At 39.1% G+C, this 23,447-nt stretch overlaps 2 protein-coding genes across 8 annotated transcripts in view; both read left to right on the forward strand.

Annotated features, from left to right (window-relative positions):
- Positions 1–5,192, forward strand: part of LOC118643644 (probable ATP-dependent RNA helicase DDX60) — a 103,941-nt gene extending 98,749 nt beyond the window's left edge. For 5 of the 7 annotated variants that reach the window (XM_036281900.1, XM_036281899.1, XM_036281903.1 and 2 more), the window contains one exon: positions 4,598–5,191. In XM_036281900.1, the coding sequence (XP_036137793.1) occupies positions 4,598–4,697 (100 nt within the window). In that variant the 3' untranslated portion in view covers positions 4,698–5,191. Of the gene's footprint in view, positions 1–4,597 lie in introns of all 7 variants that reach the window. The other 2 variants (XM_036281906.1, XM_036281902.1) reach the window with 2 other exon arrangements.
- A 1,644-nt stretch (positions 5,193–6,836) lies between these two features.
- The window catches only part of LOC118643957 (probable ATP-dependent RNA helicase DDX60), a 114,573-nt gene continuing 97,962 nt past the window's right edge, over positions 6,837–23,447 (forward strand). Inside the window, exon 1 of the mRNA XM_036282270.1 lies at positions 6,837–6,878. The gene's annotated coding sequence lies outside the window, so the exon portion shown is untranslated. The remainder of the gene's footprint in view (positions 6,879–23,447) is intronic.

Raw genomic sequence — 23,447 nt, forward strand, 5'->3', positions numbered from 1 at the left:
TAAAAAATCTTACAGTGTAGGGAGAGAAAACTGACTTTTAGGTATTACAAAGGTGCTAGGATGATGGATAAAAGAGGACCCACTCTTCCTTGAATTAAGAAGAGGATTCTCAAATAAAGTAATTGTTTGACTAAGTCTTAAAGGATGAGGCAGAGGGAATAGTTCCCAAAGGACAGAAATGAGAAAGGGCCTATGTGCCAGGCATAGGCTTCGAGCTCAGTATGGTGGCATGTAGGATATGGGGGTTGTGATAGGGATGGGGGTATGCGGAGTTGCTTAAAGCAGCTTTAAAGGCAATTTGGATATATATTGGAAGGTCTTCATTATCATATTATGGAGTTTGAGCTTACTATTTTGAGCAAAGTGTAGGTAGTGCAGAAGAATGTGTGATATGATTCTATAGTTTATGTGATATAATGTATATGACTTATGTATATGGTAGAGACTCAAAGGCTGTAACAGTCATGCAGGTAAGAATGAGTGAGGGTTTGAATTAAGGAAACAGAAGTAATGTTGAAGAAGAGTGGTTAGAGAAATATTCATGAGATAGTGGAATCTGAAAACACAAAAACGAACATGCAGAACAAAACAAAAACGGACTCACAGAAACAGAGCAAATTGATGGCTGGAAGAGGGGAGGGTGGGGAGATGTGGGATGGGAAAAAGAGATGAAAACAAGTATGGTCAATAATAATGTGATAAGGCGGACTTCTGGTCAAGATGGCGGCGTAGGTAAACGCGGTATCGCGTTCTCCCACAACCACATCAAAGTTACAACTAAACTAAAGAACAACCATCATTCAAAACCGCCTGAAATCAAGCTGAATGGAAGTCGTACAACTACGGACTAAGGGGAAAAAAAAAAAGCAGCTACATCCAGACCGGTAGGAGGGGTGGCGGCGCAAGGGAGGGCGGTGGCGGCGAGCGGCGGAGCGCGCAGCGGCGAGACGGGCTGGTCCCACACCCAAGTGTGGTGGATAAAAATCAGGAGGATCCCGCGGCTGGGAAGGTCCTTCCTGAGGACTGAGGGGTCCCCGTCCCACACCAGGTGCCACGTTCAGGGTTCCAGTGCCAGGAAGAGAATCCCCATAACTTCTGGCTGGAAAAACCAGCGGAAACTGAGGCAGAGGGAGGCTGAGGTGCCTGGAGCCCCAGGCAGCTCCCTAAAGGGCCCGCGCACGGACTTATCGGACTCTCTCCCTCTAAGCTCGGAGGGGAGGCAGCTCGAGGGGCGCCAGAGACACACAGGGAAGAACTGAGCTGTTTGGCACTGGAGCAAGCGCTGGAGAGGGGGCTTCCTTGGGGACAAACGTGCTGTCAGAGGCCTTTGTTCCTTTGGTGAGCCCTTCCCGGGGGCGGCAGACAGAAGCCATATCTGGGACTCCAGCAACCTGGCTCACACTGGTAGCCCCGCTGTGCTGACTCCCTGAGGCCCCGCCCCGCCCCACACAACTTTCAAGCTGTTGCCACTTGCTTAACCATAGGATTGGCCTGTCTTGGATCCTGCTTCAGGTTTTTCCTAAATTCTTTCAAACGAGCAGCACCGGGTCTCAGGGAGCCCCATACCTCTCATTAAGCAATACACAGAAACAAACACAGGGAGGCAGCCAAAATGAGGATACAAAGAAACAGGTCCCAAATGAAAGAACAGAACAAAACCCCAATAAAAGAACTAAGCAAAAGGGAGATAAGCAACCTAACAGATACTGAGTTCAAAATACTGCTTATAAGGATGCTCAATGAACTTAGTGAGAACCTCAGTGAACTTAGGGAGGGCCTCAAGAGCATAAAAAAGTACCAGTTAGAAATCATGGATACACAGTTAGAATTGAAGGAGGCATTAACTGAAATAAAGAATAATTTACACAGCTTCAATAATAGAGTATGTAGATCCAAGGAGCAAACCATCGATTTGGAATATAAGGAAGCAAAAAATCCCCAATCAGAACAGCAAAAAGAAAAAAGAATCCAAAAAAATGAGGATAGAGTAAGGAGCCTCTGGGATAACTTCAAGTGTGCCAACATTCGCATCTTGGGGGTGCCCGAAGGAGAAGAGAGAGAACAAGAAATCGAAAACCTGTTTGAAACAATAATGGCAGAAAACTTTCCTAACTTGGTGAAGGAAACAGACATACAAGTCCAGGAAGCACAGAGAGTCCCAAACAAGATGAACCCCAAGAGGCACGCACCAAGGCACATCATCATCAAAATGCAAAAGGTTCAAGACAAAGAGAGAATCTTAAAAGCAGCAAGACAAAGGAAGCTAGTTACCTACAAGGGAGTACCCATTAGGCTGTCAGCTGATTTCTCAAAAGAAACTTTGCAGGCCAGAAGGGAGTGGCAAAAAATATTCAGAGTGATGAAAACCAAGAACCTACAACCAAAATTACTCTATCCTGCAAAGCTGTCATTTAGAATCGATGGACATACAAAAACTTTCCCAGACAAGAAAAAGTTAAAGGAGTTCATCACCACCAAACCGTTATTATATGAAATGATGAAGGGTCTTTTTGAAGAAAAAGATAAAATGTATGAACAAACCAAATGGCAATGAATGCATATCTATCAACAATGGAATCTACAAACAAAATGAACAGGAAGAACAGAAACATTCTCATAGATACAGAGAGCATTTTGTTGGTTGCCAGTTGGGAAGGGGATTGGGGGAATGGGTGAAAAAGGTGAAGGGATTAAGAAGCACAAATTCATTGCTAGACTGACAAACCTCAAAGGGAAAGGGGTTGGGGGGGGTGGGAAGAAATAAACCAAAGAACTTATATACATAACCAATGGACACAGACAACAATGTGGGAAAAGGTGGGAGGGGGGCGGGAGTGGGGAGGAGGGGGTCAATGGGGGAAAAATGTGGAACATCTGTAATACATTTTACATCCAACAATAAAGATTTGGAAAAAAAAATAATAATAATGTGATAAGTTTGCATGGTGACAGATGATTACTAGACTTATTGTGGTGATCCCATTGTAAGGCATATACATGTCAAATCACTATATTCTACACCTGAAACTAATATAATATTGTATACCAACTGTACTTGAGAAAAATTAAAACTAAACAATGAATTCAGAGACATTGTCAATAAATCTCATGTAGTTGGTGAAGATGCCAAGGTGTCTGTTTTGGTTAATGATATATAGGAAACATAGGAATGCAGATAATATTTGGGGACTGACAACCAAAAATAGTGTGTTGTAATATCTGTGGGATATCATTCAGAAAGAAATGACCAGTAGTCATATTTATAGACTTGTGAGTAAGAGGAAATTCAAAGTTGTAAATATAGATCTATCTAGTCATTTGGTAGGTCAATGAAGACACTAGGAGAAAAATAAAACATGGAATTTTAGTGAAATTAAGGTAGATACAATGATAAAAGGCTGATAAAAATCAGATCTTCATTGTTTTTGGTCCTTGATCAGCCCAGCTTCAGTGTTCATTCTTGAATTTCCTCTCTCCTTTCTTGTCACCTGTATATTAGTTTCTTATTGCTGCTGTCACAGATCGCCACAAGCTTAGTGGTTTAAACCAAAACAAATTTATTCTTACCATTCTGGAGGTCAGAAGTTCAAAGTGGATCTCACTGATCTAAAATCAAGGTGTAGGCAGGCTTGCATTCCATCTGGAGGCTTTAGGACAGTCCGTTTGATTATTTAGTCTAGCTTCTGGAGGCTGCAGGCTTTACCTCGATCGTGGACCCCTTCTGTGTTCACAGTCAGCATCGGTGGGTAGAGTCTCACGTTGCATCCCTCTAACATTCATACTCTCCTGCCTCCCTCTTCTTCTAATAAGGGCCTTTGAGACTACATTGGGCCTACTCAGATAATGTCCCTATCTCAAGGTCCACTGATTAACAACTTGAATTTTATCTGCAGCCTTAATTCTCCTTTGCCATATAACCATATTCCTTAATTTCTGCGTATTAAGATGTCGATATCTTTGGAAGGCCATTCTGTGTACACACCATGTTCTTTTTATTTTTTCACACATCTAGATAAAGGAAGGAATATTTTGCTCTTCATAGAGGTAGTTGCCTGTGGATCCATAGGAGATAGGTCTAGAAGAGAAGGGGATTTTGTGTGATTGCTATTGAAGGGAAGAAAGGTCAGGTTTACATGGAATTTGGTGGTTTTAAAATCATCTTAGTGCCTGGCCAGTGTGGCTCAGTGGTTGATCATCAACCCATGCACCAAGAGATCTCTGGTTTGATTCCTGGTTAGGGCACATACCCAGGTTATGGGCTGATCCCCAGTGAGGGGTGTATAGGAGGCAGCTGATTGATGTTCTCTTTGTTTCTCTTTCTCTCTACCTTCCTCTCTCTCTAAAATCAATAAAGAAAAATATTTAAAACCCTCTTAGTAATAGACATGGATTGTAATAATAGACTGTGAGTTGTTTTATCTTTATATGTGTTTTTTTGTGTACACTTTTTTGTAATAAGTGTTTCTTATGCTTCATGTTTTACTAACATTTCATCTTTTAGTGAGTTTACTTAATTCTGCCCACCTGGGGAAAGCCTTTCTTGTAATACTGATGCCTGCAAAGTGGATGATTCATATATATTTATTTTTGTTTGCAGTGTTTCCTTGCGTGAATTATGTGAAAATGAAGAAGACAATGTGGTCTTAGCATTTGAACAACTGAGTAAAACCTTTCGTGAAAAACTAAACAAAGTTTAAAAACAAAGTCTGGCCAAACTACTTGAAATATTTTCATGGAATTTTTCAAGTCGTAGTTTGTGATTCTTACGCTTTTGTCAGAAATACATACACATGAAGTAGAAAGAGCAAGCACTTTGGAGTCAGAGTTGCGATCAAACCTGCCATGTTCTCTCATGAGTACCGTTGGATGAATTACTTAATAATTCTGAGTTTTGTTTCTTTATATAGTTGAGTAATAATGATTATGACTCAGCTGGTTTCAGATTGATTGAGAAAATGCAAGGACTTTGTATGTGACTGAGAAACAATTTTTACTCTGTGAGACTTAAGCAAGTATTATACTCCGAACATTTTTTCCCTCAATGTCATAGTTTGTAAAGTGTCTGTTAAGGCTAAAATAAAGGATTACAGTATCTTGAAGTTAAAATACGTTCTCTTTAATTGGCCTAAATGTCTTTACATGACTCAGATATATGACCATTAAAATAGCATCTTCCAGTAATCTTAAACTAATAATTGAAAATTACGAACGAAAGTTTTGGTAAAAATTCTCTGATGTTTGAAAATTAAATGTAGCTAATGATTTGGCTTGATTTTAATGGTATATAAGTGACTTGAAAACTACAAAGAAATGAAATAGGTTTAATCTACATAACCATTGGCCTCTGTACATTAAATCTATGCATCTGAAAATCCATTGCATCCCCATGTGCATTTTATGTAATAGTTTATGCATACATTTTACCCTTGAACATCGGGTTTGAACTGGGTAGGTCCACTTACACTTGGATTTTTTTGTATACATTGCATCTGTTTTGGAGACTTGAAACAATTTGAAAACTACATTGCATATTATTTGGGAGCATTTGCAACAGTTTGAAAAAACTCTCGGATGAACCATGTAGCCTAGACTACTGAAAAAAATTAAGATGAAATTAGCTATGCCATGAATGTAAAAAATATATGTAAATACTAGTCTGTTTGTTATTTACTACCATACAGTTTGGGAGAGCCAGTCAAGGAAATTTATGCAAGAGACTGTGCATATGGCAAAAAAGGTGATGGTGGGGGAGGTGAAGGCTTTGAGATACGGATCTTGGGGAAATTCAAGAGCTAATAGACACCGTACCAGAAGAATGAACAGAAGATGACTGGTTGGAGATGAGTACTTCTGAGCCAGTGCCAGACGACGACGAAGACCATGTAGAAGAAGCACAGTGCAGGAAAACAAACTGACATCAGACTACCAGGCAGAAAGGTTCTGATTATTCAAGACAGCTTTGACTTCTTTTACAACATGGACCCTTCTAGGACACGGGCACTGAAACTAAAGCAAAAAGAAGAATTGGTGGGTGCAATGTAGAAACATTTTTAGAGAAATAGAAAAGCAAAAAAGTCAGGAAGGAATTAAGATGTATTTCCAAAAGGTATACTGAGTGTGCCTGCCTCTCCTTGTGATCCTTGCTCTTCTTCCACCTCCTCCTCCTCTTCCCCTCTGCCACCGTAGAGACAGCAGGACCAAACCCTCTCTTCCTCCTCCTCCTCAGCCTACCTGATGTGAAGACAACAAGGATGAAGGCTTTAATGATGATCCACTTGCCCTTGATGAATAGTAAATCATCATATTGTACAATTAATAAACATATATGTTGCCCTGGCCAGTTTGGCTCAGCGGTTAGTGTCTAGAGAGACCTGGGTTTGGTTCCTTGTAGGGGCATGTACCTCACTTGCGGTTTGTCCCTGGCCCCAGTTGGGGTTGTGCGGGAGGCAGCCACTCGATGTATCCCTTTCACGTTGATGTTTCTCTCTCAGTCTCTTCCTCTCTCTCCCTCCCACTCTATCTGAAAATGGAAAAATGTCCTCGGGTGAGGATAAAAAAATAAAAAATATATAAACATATATGTTGTGTATATGTGTGTCTTTGTGTGATAATAATAACTGTATGGTGAGAACTGTCTGAGATGTTTCTGTGTTATCACCACCACCACCTAAGTATTCAATGTGTAGAACATCATCTGCATGGCTTGTATGGAAGTAGATAACCTATCTTTACATAAGCATAAAGTGAGTGATATTTAATGTAAAATTATGAATGTGCTAGTTTTCTTGCTGTTTTATAACTTTGCTTTCAAAGAATTACAGTAAAATGAAGTGTCTCTTCTGTGATTGGAGAAACTGCTTAACAGCCTGTCTTCACAGGTAAGTGGTTTTTAAAAAACTAACAATACTATATTCTGAATGACTGTAACACTGTGTGTCATAAAATTTTATAATGATATATTTATTAGTTTACAGGCTAGATGACCATGGAGCAATCCAATTGATTACTAGGCCACCATAAAGCAATCATATTGCTGCTGTTTTGTTATCAATACATGAATTGGTATGCCTATAAATAAATGCGAATTTATTTTTCGGATTATATTTTCATTTTTGAAGCCTAGCATTAGTAATATAAATAAGATCTACAGTGTTTTATAGCATATAAGACAATACTGATGTAGGTATTGACAAGCCATTTATCTTGTAAACAATGTAAATTTATAGTACTGATAAATACAGTACTACTATAAATGTATAATAAATACAGTGCTATAAATGCATTTTCTCTTTTATTTTCTTAAGATGTTCTTTTATCTAGCTTTATTGTAATAATAGAGTATAATACATATAATATACAAATTATGTGTTAATTGACTATGTTATTGGTAAGGCTTCCAATCAGTAGTTGACTATTAGAAGTTAAGTTTTTGAAGAGTCAGAGGTTATATATAAATTTATGACTGTGCAGGGGGTCAGTACCCCTAAACCCCATGTTGTTTAAGAGTCAACTGTAATCATTTTTCCACCCTAGCCTGAGCCTCAGATCAGGTTCTAGAATCTATTTTGGAACCTAAACTTACAAACAAAGCATTTCATCCTTGAAGCAAAAGGTCTATTTTGTCCTACTACCCAGATGTCTTACTTAAAGATGACCTTTTGCATGACATTATTTATATGTCGATTTTGTTGGCTTAGAAATCACCTGTGGTTCATTTTGTCTGGAGATGGAAGAATTCTATTTTCTGAAACTGACCCTTCACTGTTGTACCATATTAGGGGTCTTCCTTTGGCTACATTTATTTTTATTATTTAAAAACTTACACTACAACAATTTCTGAACTCCCAGATTCTCAGAAACCAAAGTGGTTTGTGCTGTTCTTTATTTCTACTAAAATCAATGATATAAAATATTAATATGTTGTGATGGTTTCCACTTCCCACTTATAGTTTCATAAGTCTCATGGAGATGTGAAGTTTTTTCCCTCATATGACTTAGCCAATCTGGCTCCCTGATTTTTAGAAAGAGTGTAAGTTAATTTCTTACAATATAGTATTCTCTTAAAAGAAAAAAAAATATATATATATATATGCCAAAATTCTTTGAGGTGGGTCTAATGGGCAACTTCCTTTAAAAAATTTTTTTTAACAATAACTTAAAGAGTAATTTAGAACAATTTATAGTGAGTTTATGTAGGAACTTCTAAAGCATCTTATGTCCCATTTGTTGTAATGATGGGCAGTCTTTCTGAGAAGCACACACAGAGATCTTGGTGAGATTTACTGGAGAATTATTATTACCACCATAATTTATTTCCATTTTTTCTGAGAGAAAAAAACAAACCAGAACATTGACATTGGGCTTATAAAGAGTATTCTGGAAGAGCCATTTATTTTAAAAAGTTATTTGAGAAAATTGTAAATGCATATGCTGTTTTAAGACATAGTACACCCACACATATATATGGTAATTTAATTGATGATGGAGCCAAGACTGTAATAGGGAAAGGAGAGCTTCTTCATTGAATAGTGTTGGGAAAACTGGACAGCCACATGCAAAGGAATGAAACTGGACCACTGTCTTACACTATACACAAAAATTAACTCAAAACAGGTTAAAGAATTGAATGTAAGACCTGAAATCATAAAATGCCTAGAAGAAAACATAGGTGGCAAGCAGCTTGACATTGACACCAAAGCAAAGCAACAAAAGCAAAAATAAACAAGTGGGGTGACATCAAAGTAAATAGCTTCTGCATGGAAAAGGAAACCATCAACAAAATGAAAAGGCAACCTACCAAATGGGAGAAAATATTTGCAAAGCATTTATCTGATAAGGGGTTAATAATCCAAAATATATAAAGAACTCATACAACTCAAGAGCAAACAAGTAAATAAATAGTCTGATTAGAAAATGGGCCTAGGATCTGCATAGATATTTTTCTAAAGAAATACAGATGGCCAGTGGTACATGAAAAGATGCTAAACACCACTAATCATCAGGGAAATGCAGATCAAAACCACAATGAAATAATTACCTCATACCTATTAGAATGGCTATCATAAAAAAGGCAAGAGATTGCAAGTGCAGGTGAGGATGTGGGGATTCTTGTTCATGGTTGTTAGTAATGTAAATTGGTGCAGCCATTACAGAAAACTATGGAGATTCCTCAAAAAAATTAAAAACAGAAGTACCATATGATCCAGCAGTTCCACTACTGGTATTTATCTGAAGGAAACAAAACACTGACTTGAAAAAATATATGCATTTCCGTGTTCATTGAAGCATTATTTACAGTTACCACGACAGGGATGATTGGATAAATAAAAAATATACGCATAATGGAATATTATTTGGCCATAAAAAATTAAATCTTGCTATTTGTGACAATATTGATGGAACTTGAGGGCATTATGGTAAGTGAAATAAGTCAGAGAAAGACAAAGATCCTATGATTTTAATTATACAGGGAATCTATAAAAACCCAAACAACCCAAAAGCTGAATTTATAGATGCAGGAAACTGATTACTGGTTGCCAGAGGCAGAAGGTGGGTGGTGAGTGAAATGGGTGAAGGGGATCAAAAAGTAAAACTTTCAGTTATAAAATAAAGGTCATGGGATGTAATATACAGCATGGTGATTGTAGGTGGTAATACTATATTGCATGTTTAAAAATGCTAAGATAGTAAGTCTTAAAAGTTTTCATCACAGGAAAAAATTGTAGCTGTGTGGTAATGGATGTTAACTAGTTGTGGTGATCATTTCACAATATAGGCAAATATTAGATCATTATGTTGTACTTCTAATACCATGTCAATTATATCCCAAATCAAAAAGTAATTTAAAAAATAACACAGATCCTATATAGCATTTACCCAGTTTTCCAAACAGTAACGTCTTGCATAATTATAGCATAGTACAATATCAGAACCTGGAAATTGATATTGATATAAATTTAATGCATTATTCAGATTTCATCAGTTTCACATGCATTCATTTGTGTGTATTTCTATGAAGTTTTATTGCATATCTAGGTTTGTATATCCACCATCATAGTCAAGATACAGAACAGTTCCATACCATCAAGAATCCTCTTATTGTCCGTTTTATAACAACCTCCCTCACTCTCTCATGCCCACCCCTTTCCCCTACTTATCTGACTCCACACCCCTTCACCCCCAGCTGTCTCTAAGCTCTAGCAACCATAGTGGTTCCCATTTCTGTCACTTTTTCATTTCAAGATCTATATAACTAGAATCATACAGTATGTAGCCTTTTGATATTGGCTTTTTTCACTCAGCATAATTCTCTTGAGAGCCATCCAAGTTGGTTCATCATAACTTCAACCCTCTGTTTGCCTCTTTTCTGTCTTTTCTTCAAGAAAGAAATTGATCCTAGTGATTTCAGCCTATGCATTAAATAGGAAGCAATAATAAATGTGTGGAGTTCATATTTTTCTAAAGGGAACTTAAAAACTGCTGCTACATGGGTTATGCCGCATGAACAGAATCACGGGATTAATTTGGATACTTTTATTCCTCTTTGTATTGTTGTATAGTACTTCCAAATTCAAAATGAGAAGAAAAGATGTTCTGTATCAAACCATCTAAACAATAATGTTGTTTTAAAAAATTATTTCTTAATTCTCAAAACAACCTAGTAAAGTAGTTATTCTCATCATCCTTATTTAAAAATGAGAAAACTGAGGCTCAGAACAGCTCACAGGACATGGTATAAACCCAGGTCTGTCTGGCCCCAAATCTCTTCTTTTGATTACAAAACACTGTCTCATATACAGAGTATTATTTAATGTAATTCCCCAAAGAGAATGGCATTATTTCCTTTTGGGGGGATGAAGACACAGAATGGAGACATTTAAGGCCTTTAGAGGGTAAGGCAATGGTTGAGAAAAAATGGAAATGTATTTTGTGAGGGCTTTAAAAACTTTATTTATTTAGATCTTGCTGGATAAGATTTGCTATTAATTTACTTAGGCTTTTTTTTAGGATCCCCCCCCCCCCCCAGATATTTTGTTTAGGATTTTACATCTATGTAAATCAATGACACAGGCCTGAATTTTTCCTTTCCCATATCTGATTTTTTATGACAAGATTTTATTTTAGAGTCAAAAGTAAGTTGGGGAGTATTCTTTTTTTTTTTTTTTTTTTAATCCTCACCTGAGGACATTTTTGCATTTAGCTTCAGAAAGAGAGGGAGGGAGGGGGGAAGTGAGAGAAAAAAATAAAAAAGAATGTGGATCTTTACTTCGTAATTCTTTTTTTTTTTTTTTTCATCCTCACTTAAGGACATTTTTGCATTTAGCTTCAGATAGAGTGGGAGGGAGAGAGTGGGGAAGAGAGAGAAACATCGATGTGAGAGAGACACATTGAGTGATTGCCTCCCGCCCAACCCCAACTGGGGCCGGGGACAAACTGTAACCGAGGTATGTGCCCTTAATGGAAACCGAACCCAGGCCTCTCTGGTCCGCAGGTCTATGCTCCAACCGCTGAGCCAAACTGGCCAGGGTGGGAGTATTCTTTCTTATTCATTTATCTACTATTTATGAATTGTTTGATGAGATTGGAATAACATGTTCCTTTAATGTTGATTTATTTTAATTGAAGGACAAGAATGTGATAAATTTTAAATGTTTGTTAAAGTTTTCATGTTATCTAAATATTTAAATTTTTTATTTATATCGTTGGTAGTACTTTTTGTAATTTTTAAAATTGCTGCCAGTTTTGTAGTTTCATTCCTGTTTTTAATCTTAAAATAATTTATTTTTGTTATCTCTTTTCGTTTCTTGGCAAATGACAAACTTTGTAGATTTTATTTAAATAGTTTTGGTTTTATAAATCCTTTTTTCTTTTCTACATATAAATAATTGTTTATTCTTATTTGTTTTCTTCTTTAAATTTCCTTTAAAAATGTTCTTATACTTTCTTCTTCTTTTAACTTCTTTAGTTAAGTTGCATGCTTAGCTCACTTTCATTTGAACTTTTATTCTGTATTTAATGATATGTTTCTCTCTAATCACAATTTTTGATTCATTCCATACATTTTATAGATATTTTAAGCATTAAAATATTATCGTTTGTTAATATTTTTTGCCTTTCAGTTAATTGGAAGTGTTCTTATTAATTTCCAGATGTAAGAAATTTTATTTTTATTTTTTAATGATTTTTTTTTTATCCTCACCCAAGGACATTTTTCCATTTTTTTGTTCAGATAGAGTGGTGGGGAGAGGGGGGAGAGAGAGAGAGAGAGAGAGAGAGAGAGAGAGAGAGAGAGAGAAACATCGACGTGAAAGGGACACTTCGAGTGGTTGCCACCCGCATGACCCAACCAAGGCTGGGGATAAACTGCAAACGAGGTACACGCCCTTAGCGGGAACCGAACCCAGGTCTCTCCAACTGCAGGCCGACACTCTAACCGCTGAGCCAAACTGGCCAGGGCTTATTTTTATTTTTTAATTTATCACTCATTACTGATTATGTGGTCAAAGAACATGGTATTTAAGGCACTAAATTTCTGAATTTTGGAGACTTATTTTGTTACACAGTATATAGTTAGTTTACATGAGTATTCCTTATGTGACATGCACCTCCCACAGACACCAGCGAGGTATTACTGGACAGCCCCCTGAATCAGAGGGAGTGGGCTGTCTCCAACCTCGATCCTTGTCTTCTCATATAAAAGAATTTATATAAGAGACTCTAGATAATATTTGCATTGTGTTCAGTGAATTTATTAAAACATTAATGCAAGTCAATTTATTAAAATGCTAAAGCATGCACATTTATTAATGGAACAAAGCAAGCAAACCTATACATCTGGTTTATGAAGCACAGACGGGCTCTCAGCTAATCTGAAGAGCAAGTAGGGTGGGTGGTTTCTGCCTTATAGACCCTTTTGTCTATAAGGATTTTAAAAAGTTTTTTTGCTAGATATCTTGGTACAGATTAACTCTAAAAATCTCCCCTTTTCTTTATTATGGCATTCCCAGAATTTATGGGAGATGCCTGGCAATTAAATCCCGACTCCTTGCCTTTTTTTGTTTATACTCTTCCCCTCCTCCCTCCTCTCCTGACATCTTTGGAATAATTTGCACTCAGTGGTCTCTGCTTCCTCCTCCCGCTCTTCCCTTTCCTTCCCTTCCTCTCCTGCATTCTTCTGTGAGAAGGAGAGGTTTTAACCTTGTTATCAAGATGAGACCCTGCTACAAGCAGCCTGCAAAGCTTTTTGGCTTTAATTTTCCTGCCTCAGTTTCCCTATTCCTCTTGTCCCAGAATTTTTCTAGCTTTTCACTGAACAATATTCACCCTTCAAGTGAAACCATCCAAATGCATTTGGGATGATGAGGGTTGATGGCCAGTCTTCTGTATCTGCCTCTGCCTTATTGGAGGATGTAGGGCAGGTTCTGGATGGCATCACTCGTTCCCCATGTGGGCAGGTAGGGGTTAGGGCTCGGTATAGAAATTTCAGTGTCCTGGTGTAGGGGATACTGGGCAAGGGGATCTGAGACTGGAACAGAGGCTGCTGATTGATTCTTCTAAAGTTGGGAGGGGCTGGAATCCCCTCCATTTTGACATGGAGTTGCTGTTTCCTAGAAGTGACAAATTGGACAAGAAGGTCAGAAGAGTGGAAGACAATGATATTAATGCCCAGTCCCTCTATAACTTATCTGTGACAGGTTTTTTTTTTCTTGAAGAGGAGCTTGATGGGTTCACAAGAGTAGGTCTCAGGTTGGGGTTCCTGTGGGCATTTGTAAGAAGTAGGTGTAAATTCAAGGTAAGTGAAGCTGCAACTTTTCCTTTAGGTACAAATTTATGCTCATAAGACCAATGGGTAACTTAGGCATCTAGGACTGCGTGGCCTTTGGTATAACTTGGTTAGAGTCCTTTCCCCCCAAATCTGATATCTGTAGGTGATAGAAGCCGGCTCTTCCTAAAAACCCTCAAAGTTGTTATTTACTTCTTGGGACCCCTAGAGCCAGTAGGGCCTATTTCCTTTGGGGTGACTGGTCCTGGCTATTGGGGTACGTACAAAAGTCCTGAAGCACTCTGGTATCCATTTGTGTGCCTTTCTTTTTCTTTCTGGTTTTCTTTTCATTTCCATGTGCCTTCTTGAGTATTCCTCCTTCCATGTCCTTTCCTCCCATTCCTTTCTTTTATCCTTTCTCACTGTTTTTACTTTTACTTCCTGAATCCTTTCTTTTTGCTTCTCCCCTCTACACAAACCCTCTTCAGTTTGCACAGACCTTCTGTGACTTGCCTAGTTCCTGTTAGTTTGCTTCCTTTTCTCTCATTCGGAAATAACCAATCTTTTTTTTTTTTTTATCCTTACCCGAGGACAACGTCCCATTTCTTGTTCAGCTAGAGTGGGAAGGAGAGAGAGGAAGAGAGAGAGGGAGAGAAACAACGCAAAAGGGACACATCTAGTGGCTGCCACCTGCATGACCCAACCAGGGCTGGGGACAAACTGCAACAGAGGTACATGCCCCTAGCGGAAACCGAACCCGGGTCTCTCTGGATTGCAGGCCGACACTCCAACTGCTGAACCAAACTGGCCAGGGCAGGAATAACCAATCTCATAACACCTTACTTTCTTTCAAAAAAAAAAAAATCTCTGCATCCTATACCTTCTATTATCAAAATTATTCAGTTTTTTTTCCAACTAATTAAAATTCTTAACTCTTTGTTGTGTGACAACTAAAAAAAGTAACACCTTTACATCTAGCTTTTGTAACAAAAGGCCGAAAGTTGGTTTACTTAAGACTTGTGTAACAGTGTTTAATAGCTGAAATAAGGTAATTGATCTGCTCCGATAGATAAGGTTTTTCCTTTCTATAATGATTATCTCCCAGATACTTGTATTTTCAAGGATGCCTCAGAATGCAAATATGTACTGGGAGACAATTTTTAAATCTAATACCGTAAAATATTTGGCTTGAGCATTTTAGCAGCTTCAATTTAAAAGTACCTCCCCCTTGGCTGGTCCGAGAGTAGTGGGTTATCAGTACCTCCCTCTACCCCCTTTTTTATTTTACAAGGGGAAGAGTGTTCCCCTTCTACCCCCACCCCCCAGCTTAAGTAAGGACAAGGCTTCACTTCCTGTCTTTGTTAACCCTTAAGGAGGAGAAGTGGTTGGCCATTTCCTGGGACTGCAGCTGCTTGGATTTTGAAAGTGTCACATTCTTTCCTTTATAAGGGGAAACCCTCCCCCCCCCCCCACCTTGTGGCCTCTGTAGCTTTCACAAGGACACTGCTGTAGCTCGGGCATTTAAAAGATTCACCTTTATGTGTTTTCTTTTTATTCTCTTTGCCTTCTTTACATTTTTAATTACCCAGAAGTTTAGAGAGGATCAAGTGTGCCCCTCTAAGAAGGGAATGGGACATCTCGGATTTATAACAAAGGCATGACTACAAGTGGGACCTGGCTCCTGTCTGAAGAGTCTTCTCTTTCCTGGAGTTAGTACAAGGCCTAGGTCCTCCACCCTTTGTTGGAGGATTTGAGCCTTATTTTGAGAGACCTTATATCCTCTCTTGACCAGAAAATTTAGGGTTAGTATAAATTGTATCAACCGTAATTCTACAGTAGGAGAACAGATTAGTAGGTCATCCACATATTGGATGCTTTTTCTGCCCCCCTCCAGTGATAGGTCCTCTAAATCCTCTGCCAAAGCCTGTCTAAATAAGTGTGGGCTGTCTCCGAGCTCTTGGGGAAGAACTGTCCACGTAAGTTGTTGTTTATGTCCCTGAGCATCTACCTACTCAAAGGCAAACAAGAACTGGCAGTTTGGGTCTAATGGGATACAAAAGAAAGCATCTTTCAAGTCTGATACTGAGAACCATTGAGTTTCAGAGGGGATTTCTCCCCAAATATGTATGGGTTTGACACTACAGGATGTATAGGAATTACGGCCTCGTTGATAGTTCCTAAATCTTGGACTGATCTATATATGTTCCATCTTTCGTCCCGATAAGTAAGATAGGGAAGTTATGGGGGGAATACAAGGAACTAGCAGTGCATGACCAAGGAAAGTTGTAATCATCTTTTGTAGGCCTTTCCTTGCTTCAGGATTTATAGGATATTGCTGCTTATGTGGAAATTTATCAGGGTCTTTTAACCTGATCACAGCAGATTTTGCTCTATGGGCTTGGCCTGGAGCTCCCGTGGCCCTGACCTGGGGGTGAAGCCCTGGTGTGTGCCTGCACCTGTTTCAGCTGCTCCTCTGTTCACAAGGATGTTATAAGTGGATTGGGGCTCTCAGTGTCTGTTGAAAAAAATCACTAAGGTCTTAACTTTGCCTAAAATATCTCTCCCTAATAATGGAGTAGGACACTCTGTCATAACTAGGAATGGATGTGCCAAACTAGTCACTCCCCATAGGCAATTTAAAGGCGGTGTAAAGTATTTTGCCTCGGGGTTTCCATCCACCCCACGTATGATGCTGCTGACAGGAGAGACAGATCCCTGGTAGGAGGTCAGCACAGAGAGGGTGGCTCCCATGTCTACAAGAAAAGTAATACACTTTCCTGCCACTTTGAGGGCTTCCCTTGGTTCTGTCCCTTTAATGATGATGCTCTTATTGGGAGTTCGCTGGAGCAGAGGGCCCCTTCAGTCTAAGGCCATAGTGTGGGTAGGTTCTGGTCTGGAGAACGTACGGCCCTGGGACAGTTTCTCCTCTAGTGGTTGAGCTTGCAACAGAAGGGGAACAACCCTTGAGGACACCCGTTCTCAGGGCGTTCCTTTTTCCAGTGTCCTGGTCACCTACATTTAAAGCGAATGCTGGAAGGAGTACCTTTGGGCTCCCCTTTCTGTGACTTCTGTCCCTGCAATTCAGCAACAAGCTGGGCCTGCCTTTTCTCCTTGCATTTCTCCTTTTCTGAAGCCTTTTCTTCTCCCTCTTGATCCCTATTGTAAAATACCGAGGATGCTACTTTTAACATCTCTCCTAGTGGAGTAGCTGGTCCCAGTCCTAATTTCTATAGTTTTCTCCTAGTACCTGGAGCCAGCTGGGTCATGGATTTATCTTTTAGGATTATTGCTCCAGCTGGATCATTAGGGTTCAGATTGGTGTATTTGATTAAAGCTTCCCTTAGCCTTTCTAGGAAAAAAGTGGGATTTCCTTGGGGACCTTGTTCAATGGCCACTAGTTCATTACAATTAACAGGTTTCCTTTGCGAGGCTTTCATCCCCTGCAGGAGGCAAAAAAAGCAAAAAAGCAAGTGATCTCTGGCTCATCTCCCATCCTCCAAATTATAATCCCAGTTAGGACCAGAATAGGGCAAAGCCTCTGGTTCTGGTGGGTAGTTATCATGCTATATGTGAACTTCATTTACATAGGCTAATGCCTTTTCCTTAATACTATCACTTTCTGATGTGGTCAGGGCTTCTTGGAAGATTAGATTAACGTCCCTTCACGAAAAATCATATGTTAAGGTGAACTTTTTCCATTTTTTGATACATTTGCCAGGGTCATCTATAAAACTCCCCAGTCTGTCCTTTATGCCTATTAAATCTCAAACCGGAGGGAGGAGTTGCCTCTTGGTTCATCCGAGCTTGGGTAGGGACATGAGCACCCATCGGTTTTATTTTCTATTTTCTGCCCCGGAGCACGGGCCTAGCCTGTCTTCCTAATTTTTGTTATGCTGCAACCCCCGAACCCCGATGGCAAAACAGAAAAAGAAATCCCCGAAGGGACTGAACTCACTGTGATCTGTTGGAAGGAATCAAGGACAACTGTGCAGCGAAGATTTAACTGGCAGCAATCCAACTCAGCTCCCAACCACACTCTTTAATCCGAGTCATGGCAGCAAAAATGTGACAAAAATGTGACATGCACCTCTCGCGGACACCAGAGAGGTATTACTGCACAGCTCCCTGAATCAGAGGGAGTGAGCTGTCCCCACCCTCGATCCTTGTCTTCTTTTGTAAAATAATTTATGTAAAAGACTCTAGATAATATTTGCATTGTGTTCAATGAATTTATTAAAATGTTAAAGCACATTATTAATGAAACAAAGCAAGTAAGTAAACCTATACATCTGGTTTATGACGCACAGACGGGCTCTCAGCTAATCTGAAGAGCAAGTAGGGTGGGCGGTTTCTGTCTTATATACCCTTCTGTCTATAAGTTTTTTAAAAAGTTTTTTTTGCTAGATATCTTGGTACAGATTAACTTTAAAAGTCTCCCCTTTTCTTTGTTATTGCTTTCTCATAATTTATGGAAGGTACCTGGCAATTAAATCCCAACTTCTGGCCTTTTTTTGTTTTGTTTTGTTTTTACTCTTCTTTTCTCTTTCTCCCTCCTATCCTAACAACTTTGGGATGATTTGCACTAAGTGGTCTCAGATTCTTCCACCTCCTCTCTCCTTCCTCTCCTGCATTCTTCTGTGAGAAGGAAAGGTTTTAACCTTGTTCTCAAGATAAGGTCCTGCTACGAGTGGCCTGCCAAGCTTTTTGGCTGTGTTTAACTTTCTTGCCTTCATTCCCCTACTCCTCTTGTCCCAGAATTTTTCTAGCTTTTTATTGTCCTACTAGACTTAGATGCTTGAATAGACTGTGTATTCTGAAATTACTTGATGTAAGTACAATCAAAAAAAGGTTCCTAATTAAGAACTTTTGTTGTTCAAATTTTCTCTAACCTTCCTAATTTTTTATGCCTGTAAAATGAGAACTATGAAGAAAATAGGCATATGACAACTAAGTACTATTTCTCTGTCCCAGTGAACCCCTGAGGGAGAGTCTTTGTGCTAAGTTCTCTACAGAGCACGGCTGCTGCACTGATCTCTCCACTGCCAGGTTTGGTCCTTCCACTGGATATTCTGTTCCACTCAGCAGATCATTTTTGAGCACATACAATGTGGCATGTTCTACTCTACACTGATCATGACTTTTGAGTTAATGAAGAATTTTTAGTGAGTCTCAAGACCCCAGTGAATTGTTCCAAGAGATCCTCTGTCCTTGCTTTAATTTTGATGGAAATTTAAAAGCAAATCGAAGAAGGAGGAGAAGGCAAGTGTGAGTTTAAAGGAATGATTGAACATGAAAGGGTTAATGACCTTTTAAAGGGTAAAAGCAAAAGCTTGGGAAAGGCAGAAATGGTGAAAAATGCATAGCTTGCATGCCCTTTGCTCCGCCTTCTGTTGAGTAAGGATTATTGGATTATCCACAAGGCCAGCAACCATCCAGCAGATGCAGGATGAGATACCAGGCCAGTGCAACTGCACAGTGAGCATGGGGCCATGCAGACTACATCAGCAGGAACTGCCAGAAGCTAGAAGCAGAGTATATGATCTACAACCCAAGTGTTGTTTGGGATTGACTCCCTTTTTGGACTCAGCCTGCCTGCATCCAGGCACTTGCAATAAGGCTACTTAACTCTACGTTGGCCCTGAGTTGTGGATGTGATCCCCTGACCTCTTAGAACAAAGTTCTTGGAGTAGCCCTGGCCGGTTTGGCTCAGCGGTTAGAGCGTCGGCCTGCGGTACAGAGAGACCCGGGTTCGGTTCCCGCTAAGGGCACGTACCTCGGTTGCAGTTTGTCCCCGGCCCTGGTTGGTCGTGCGGGTGGCAACCACTCGATGTGTCCCTTCACATCGATGTTTCTCTCTCTCTCTCTTCCTCTCCCTCCCTCCTGCTCTGTCTGAACAAAAAATGCAAAAAAAAAAAATGTCCTCGGGTGAGGATTAAAAAAAAAAAAAAAAGTTCTTGGAGTAGCTGGTAGCTGGGTCATGTGCCAGAAGCAAGCCTATATGTACTTGACTTTGGCCCTCGGAGTTTGCTTACTTTTCTAGAGGGTGTGGCCTAAAGCCGTGGTATAAAGCTGAGTAATGAGCTATTTAAATTTCCTCTCTCCTCAGCCTCTCCAGAGAATGTCAGCTAATGCAGGGTACTTTAGCTGCTGCAGAGAAGTTGCTGCCTTTGATTCGATTAGATGATCAGTAAATAGTGTAGCTCTGACTGAACACCTCTGAGGACTCACTTTCCCTGTCTTGTCACTGCTGCTGGCTATTGGACTGTGAAAAGGAAACCACAGGTAAGAAGTAAAAGGGGGTTTGGTGCTTTGTATATAGATGAATTGGTGAGAAAAGATGAGTTCTTACACTGAAGGACCATTTAAGAAAGAACTGGCTGCTAATGAGGAGACAGAGGCAGGTTAGGCAGTGAGAGAGGAGGGACGGGACCATGGGAAGGGAAGGCTGAGACGCAGGGGAAGTTTGAGATGAGTGGCAGCTCAGCACACAGGCAGGCAACCCAGTACACAGTAGATCTGGAGGTTTATTCAGACTCTGCAGATCTCAAAATAAAACTAAAATCAACCTGTCAAATTTTTGCCTTCAAGTCCAGAAACTCTCAGCTCCTTCTATAATAATGCAAATTTGAAGCTCCAGAAAGGAGCACAGCTCAATTTCATAACAAAAAAACTGGAAAGGTCTATTTCGGGGGTGGGGGTGGGGGTGGGGAGCAGCGATTGATTGTGTAATGCCTAGGAATTTTATTTTTAAAGAATATAGTGCTGGCAATTCTTCTCGAAGCAAGGCAACAGGATTGCTGAATGATTGGATTTGGAGGAGAAACCGAAAGCAAGCATGAGTTTGTTCCAAGGGTTTCCTTTCCTCCTCACTGACAGTCTGGGAGAAGTTGAAATTATCATAAAAGGATACCACTAGGCCCTAGAGATGATCTAGGGCTAAATCAAGTCAGGTGGAAAGCACAATCTTTAAGATGTATGGATGTTGCTAAGGCAGAATTCCTTGAAAGCGCTAATCAGAGGCTAGCAAAGTATGTGTCTATTCCTACACAATGGAGCCTCGAGGGCAGCCAACTTGGGTCCCCTCCGCATGCGGAGAGTCTGTCTATTTCTCAGATAAACATTCTGGCCACTTACTCTTGATCCATTAACACATTCTTGGATTTTAGAGACAACAACCCCGATCACCGCTGCTTGGTTTTACTAAGACCTAAGTTAAACTTGAAAATTAGTTAGACTTGGGCAAAGAAGTAGTGGTGGTTTTAGTCCCAAGGCAAAATAATTTATTTGCAAATAAGTTAAATCCAATATCCAATTGAGATTGATGTCAGAAAGGCTGCTTTAGATTGCTTTTTATTTGTAAAACATGGTAAGACTCCCCAGTACCACCTTGATTATTAAAACGAAACTGATATGTAGTTTTGCAATCGGTTTATAACTTAATGTAACAGACATGGCAAACATAAAAGGATACCCACATATTATTAATTTAAGGAAATATTTCTAACTGTTATGGGAAATTGAGGAGGATGAGCTTGGCAGGATTGACTGAGAGACAATGGTGTTAGTGAGAAATCTACCTTAAATGGTGGTTTTTAAAGTTGGATATTAAATACTGTTAACAGAGCTACCTTGAGTATGTTTCTAAATTTAATAGTAGGGAATTGTACTTCTCTTTAGGACAGGCGGTGATATATAACAACTTAATTGAGGTTCTCTGAAAAATTAAGGCTGTATTTATGCAATATTTCAATGAACCTGGAAATAAAAGAAAAAGTTAGCTCTTGTCTTTGTACTTATTTCTAAAATCTAACTGTGAAGCTCACTGGAGTGACTATTTCCCTTTTAATGACCAAGTAGTATTAATGGTCTATTGGGTAAGACAAAAGCCTTGAATCAGACAAAATCAGTTCTTCTACTTATTAGTTACATGACATTGTGCAAACTATAAAATCTCTCTGATTCTCTGATTATTCATCTGTAAAATTAGAGATACTTTTAATAACATGGAATTATTCAGAGGGCTATATGAGAATGAGTAGAAAATATTTTTCAAAAACTCATATTTTTATATTCTAAAAATACTGATATATTGTGTGGCAGAATGCAACATTTATGTGCATTTTACTAAAAACAAACAAACAAACAAAAGACAATGTAAATAATGAGACATCAACGGGATCGCATGCTTGCCAGGGCTGCTGTTAGGTCATTCCCTAGATTCTATTTTGTTGGGTAATTTCTGGGGAAACATTTGAGGAAAATGGTATTTGTACTAATTGTTGAGACAAGCATGATGGTCTGGGATAAACTTCCTGTTATTTCTTGATACAATTGACCAGTGAGATTAATCAAATAAGGCTTATACATATTCTATTTGTAAACTAGGGAAGATATTGCTTCTTGTTTTTAGGAGGCACACCTTGAGCAAGCTTAGTGAGGTACTCCATTCAAACTCTGCCTTCTCAGATCTGCTGTTGAAAAACAGGAGCACCCTCTTTTTCTAGAATGCTCTTACCCTACTAGTATCTGGCAAGCTCCTGATAATCCTTGAAGTTCAAGTTCAAATATCATATCCTCTGAGAAGACTTATGCAGTTCTCCTGGGCCCTCTCCATTTTGGGTTTCCAACCTGCCTAGTGCATTTATTAGCTAAGATACAACCCTCATCATATTGCCTCTCAATTAATCTGCTAATTTTACTTCCTTTTTTCTTTTGACTGTGTACTTCTTATTTATTTTAATTAAAAATATTTATAAGTATAGTTACCATACAATGTTACAGTAGTTTTAGGTGTACAACATAGTTATTCAATATTGATATACCTTACAAAGTGATCACCACAAGTCTAATAACCATTTGTCACCGTGTATTGTTATTACAATATTGATTCTATGCCCTATGCTACACATTCTACCCCCCATGACTTATTTCATAATTTGACTTTACTACAAATTGGAAATGTGTATTTCTTAATCCCCTTTTCCACCCAAACGCTCACCCCTCTGCCAACCATCAGTTTGTTATCTGTATCTATGAGTTTCTGTTTCATTTTGTTCGTTTTGTTTTTTAGATTCCACATGTAAGTGAAATCATAAGGTAGTTGTCTTTCCCTATCTGACTTATTTTACTTATCATAATTCTTTGTTTATAGCTGAGTAATATTCCATTGTGCATCTGTGCCACATCTTCTTTACCTGTTTGTAGAGGGGGCACGTAGGTTGTTTCTGTTACTTGGCTATTGAAAACAATGCTGCAATGAACATAGGAGTATATATATCTTTTCAAATTATGTCCCCCCCCCCTCCTTTTCTGGATACACATCTAGAAGTGGAGTTGCTGGGTTGTATGGTAGTTCTATTTTAAATTTTTGAGGACTATTTATAGTGCGTTCCATAGTGGCTACACAAATTTATAATCATACCAACAGTGCACAGGGATTCCCTTTTCTCCACATCCTCACCAGCACTTGTTATTTGTTGTCTTTTTTACAATAGCCATTCTGACATGGGTGAGGTGATATGTCATTATGGTTTTAATTCGCATTTCTCTGATGACTAGTGATGTTGAGTATTTTTTTATGTGTCTGTTGGCCAACTTTATGTCTTTGGAGAAATATATGTTTAGGTCCAGTGCCCATTTTCTTTTTTTTTTTTATTTTTTATCCTCACCCGAGGACACTTTTTGT

This window comes from Molossus molossus, unplaced genomic scaffold (genome assembly GCF_014108415.1).
Source record: "Molossus molossus isolate mMolMol1 unplaced genomic scaffold, mMolMol1.p scaffold_m16_p_4, whole genome shotgun sequence".
NCBI lineage: Eukaryota > Metazoa > Chordata > Mammalia > Chiroptera > Molossidae > Molossus > Molossus molossus.